Source organism: Gavialis gangeticus, unplaced genomic scaffold, assembly GCF_001723915.1.
Source record: "Gavialis gangeticus isolate Ggan-Ray unplaced genomic scaffold, GavGan_comp1, whole genome shotgun sequence".
Classification (NCBI taxonomy): domain Eukaryota; kingdom Metazoa; phylum Chordata; order Crocodylia; family Gavialidae; genus Gavialis; species Gavialis gangeticus.
This window is the reverse complement of record NW_017729018.1, coordinates 11,408,182-11,409,852: the sequence shown is the minus strand read 5'-3', so window position 1 is coordinate 11,409,852 and position 1,671 is coordinate 11,408,182. Positions and strand designations below refer to the sequence as shown.

At 65.2% G+C, this 1,671-nt stretch overlaps 1 protein-coding gene across 1 annotated transcript in view; it reads right to left on the bottom strand.

Moving 5' to 3' along the window:
• The window catches only part of CDC34 (cell division cycle 34), a 9,523-nt gene extending 8,143 nt beyond the window's left edge, over positions 1-1,380 (bottom strand). The window contains exon 1 of the mRNA XM_019513505.1: positions 1,079-1,380. Coding sequence (XP_019369050.1) covers positions 1,079-1,255 — 177 coding nt within the window. The 5' untranslated portion in view covers positions 1,256-1,380. The remainder of the gene's footprint in view (positions 1-1,078) is intronic.
• Between the last annotated feature and the right edge of the window lie 291 nt (positions 1,381-1,671).

Genomic DNA, 1,671 nt, shown 5'->3' with positions numbered 1-1,671 from the left:
TCTACTGACGTGTTTCCATCCTGTCTTTCAACGCAGCCCTTGCGTGACTCCCCAGGAAGTCGAGGGATGAAGGGTACCAGGGTTTTAAACCGAAGTGTGCGCAGCCTCACACTCACAGCTGGAGTACCGCGTCCAGTTCTGGGCGCTGCAAAGCTCGAGAGAGTCCAGAGAAGGGCCCACCTGTACGATCAGAGACTTGCACGGGAAAGACTGAGGGACCTGGGGCTCTTCAGCCTGAAGAAGAGAAGGCCGAGAGGGGCCTTGGTAGCAGCTACCGCTACATCAGGGGAAAACATCAAGGGCTCGGTGAGCAACTGTTCACCAGGGCACCTGAGAGGAAAACCAGGCGTAACAGCCACAAACTCCTGGAAGCTCAGATTCAGGCGCAACATTAGGAAACACTTCTTCACAACGAGGGTGTAAGGCCTGTGGGACAAGCTCCCCCCAGAGGTGGTGCAATCACCTACCCTGGAAATCCTCAAGAGGAGACTGGGTGGTCACCTTGCTGGGGTCATCTGACCCCCAGTTATCTTTCCTGCCTGGTGCAGGGGGCTGGACCCGATGATCTTCTGAGGTCCCTTCCAGCCCCCAGCGTGTCCGAATCTACGCATCCGGGTCCCAAACCGCGCTCAGAACAAGCCCCTTTGTGGCACTGGACGGGATCGAGCACCTCCCAGGAAGGGGGACCCTGCAGCACAGCTACAGGTGGGGGGCCCATGCCAGCAGAGGGTCCCTACGGTCCGGGGACCAGCGCCTTCGCCCCCCCTTGAAACCAGGCAGCACCCAGCAGGCCCGAGAGCTTTCTCTTCTCGCTTCCCGATGTGGCAAGGCTGCTCCGAAGCGGCTGGGGCACCGGGCTGACTCATGGGGCGCAGCACCCAGCCGCACCCGGCCCAGATCAGGGGTAGGAAGGAAGAAAGCCTGCCCCTCCCGTCCCTGCTTCCCCGCGGTACAGGGGCCCCTTCGGGAGCCCCCACCCCCCGAGGAGACCAACCCCGGGAACAAAGCGCCCAAAGGCAGCCGGGGAGGGGGGGATCCCGAGACCCCTGGAGCCCCTCGAGCCGGCTCGGACGCGCACCTTGAAGTAGCCGCCTTCGTAGTAGGTGTTGGGGGGCCCGAAGATCGCCACCTCCCAGTTGTACAGGTCGCCCTCGTCCACCAGCGTGACCCGGAACCCCTCCACGGGCTCCTCCTGCAGCCCCTTCAGCTCCAGCAGCAGCGCCTTCTGCGAGCTGGGCACCAGCGGCCGCGCCATTGCGGGCGAGCCGGGTAGGCCGCGCGGAAGCCGGGGAGTCGCGTGAGCGCGGCGGCCGCGGGGAGACGGGACAGGCCTGGCAGCGCCGAGCCGAGCCGAACGTTCCGAGCCGCGCCGAGCCCAGCCGCTGCGCCGCAGGGCACCACGGGACTTGTAGTCCGCCGGGTGGGAGGGGAGGACAACCCCGCCCCCGCCGCGCGCCGGCCGGCCTATGACGGAGGGCAGGGGGCAGGGCTTCCCGGCAGCCTGTGCGAGACGGGTGGGATTTGTGACTTCATGCGGGGCGCGGAAGAAGAGAGCACTGCGGGGGTGGAAATGGGGAAGAAGAGAAGAGACCTCCTCCCCCTCCTCTTCTTCCCCATTCCACCCCAGCAGGGAAGAAACCACTGCTGGGGGGAGAGAAGAGACCAGACCAC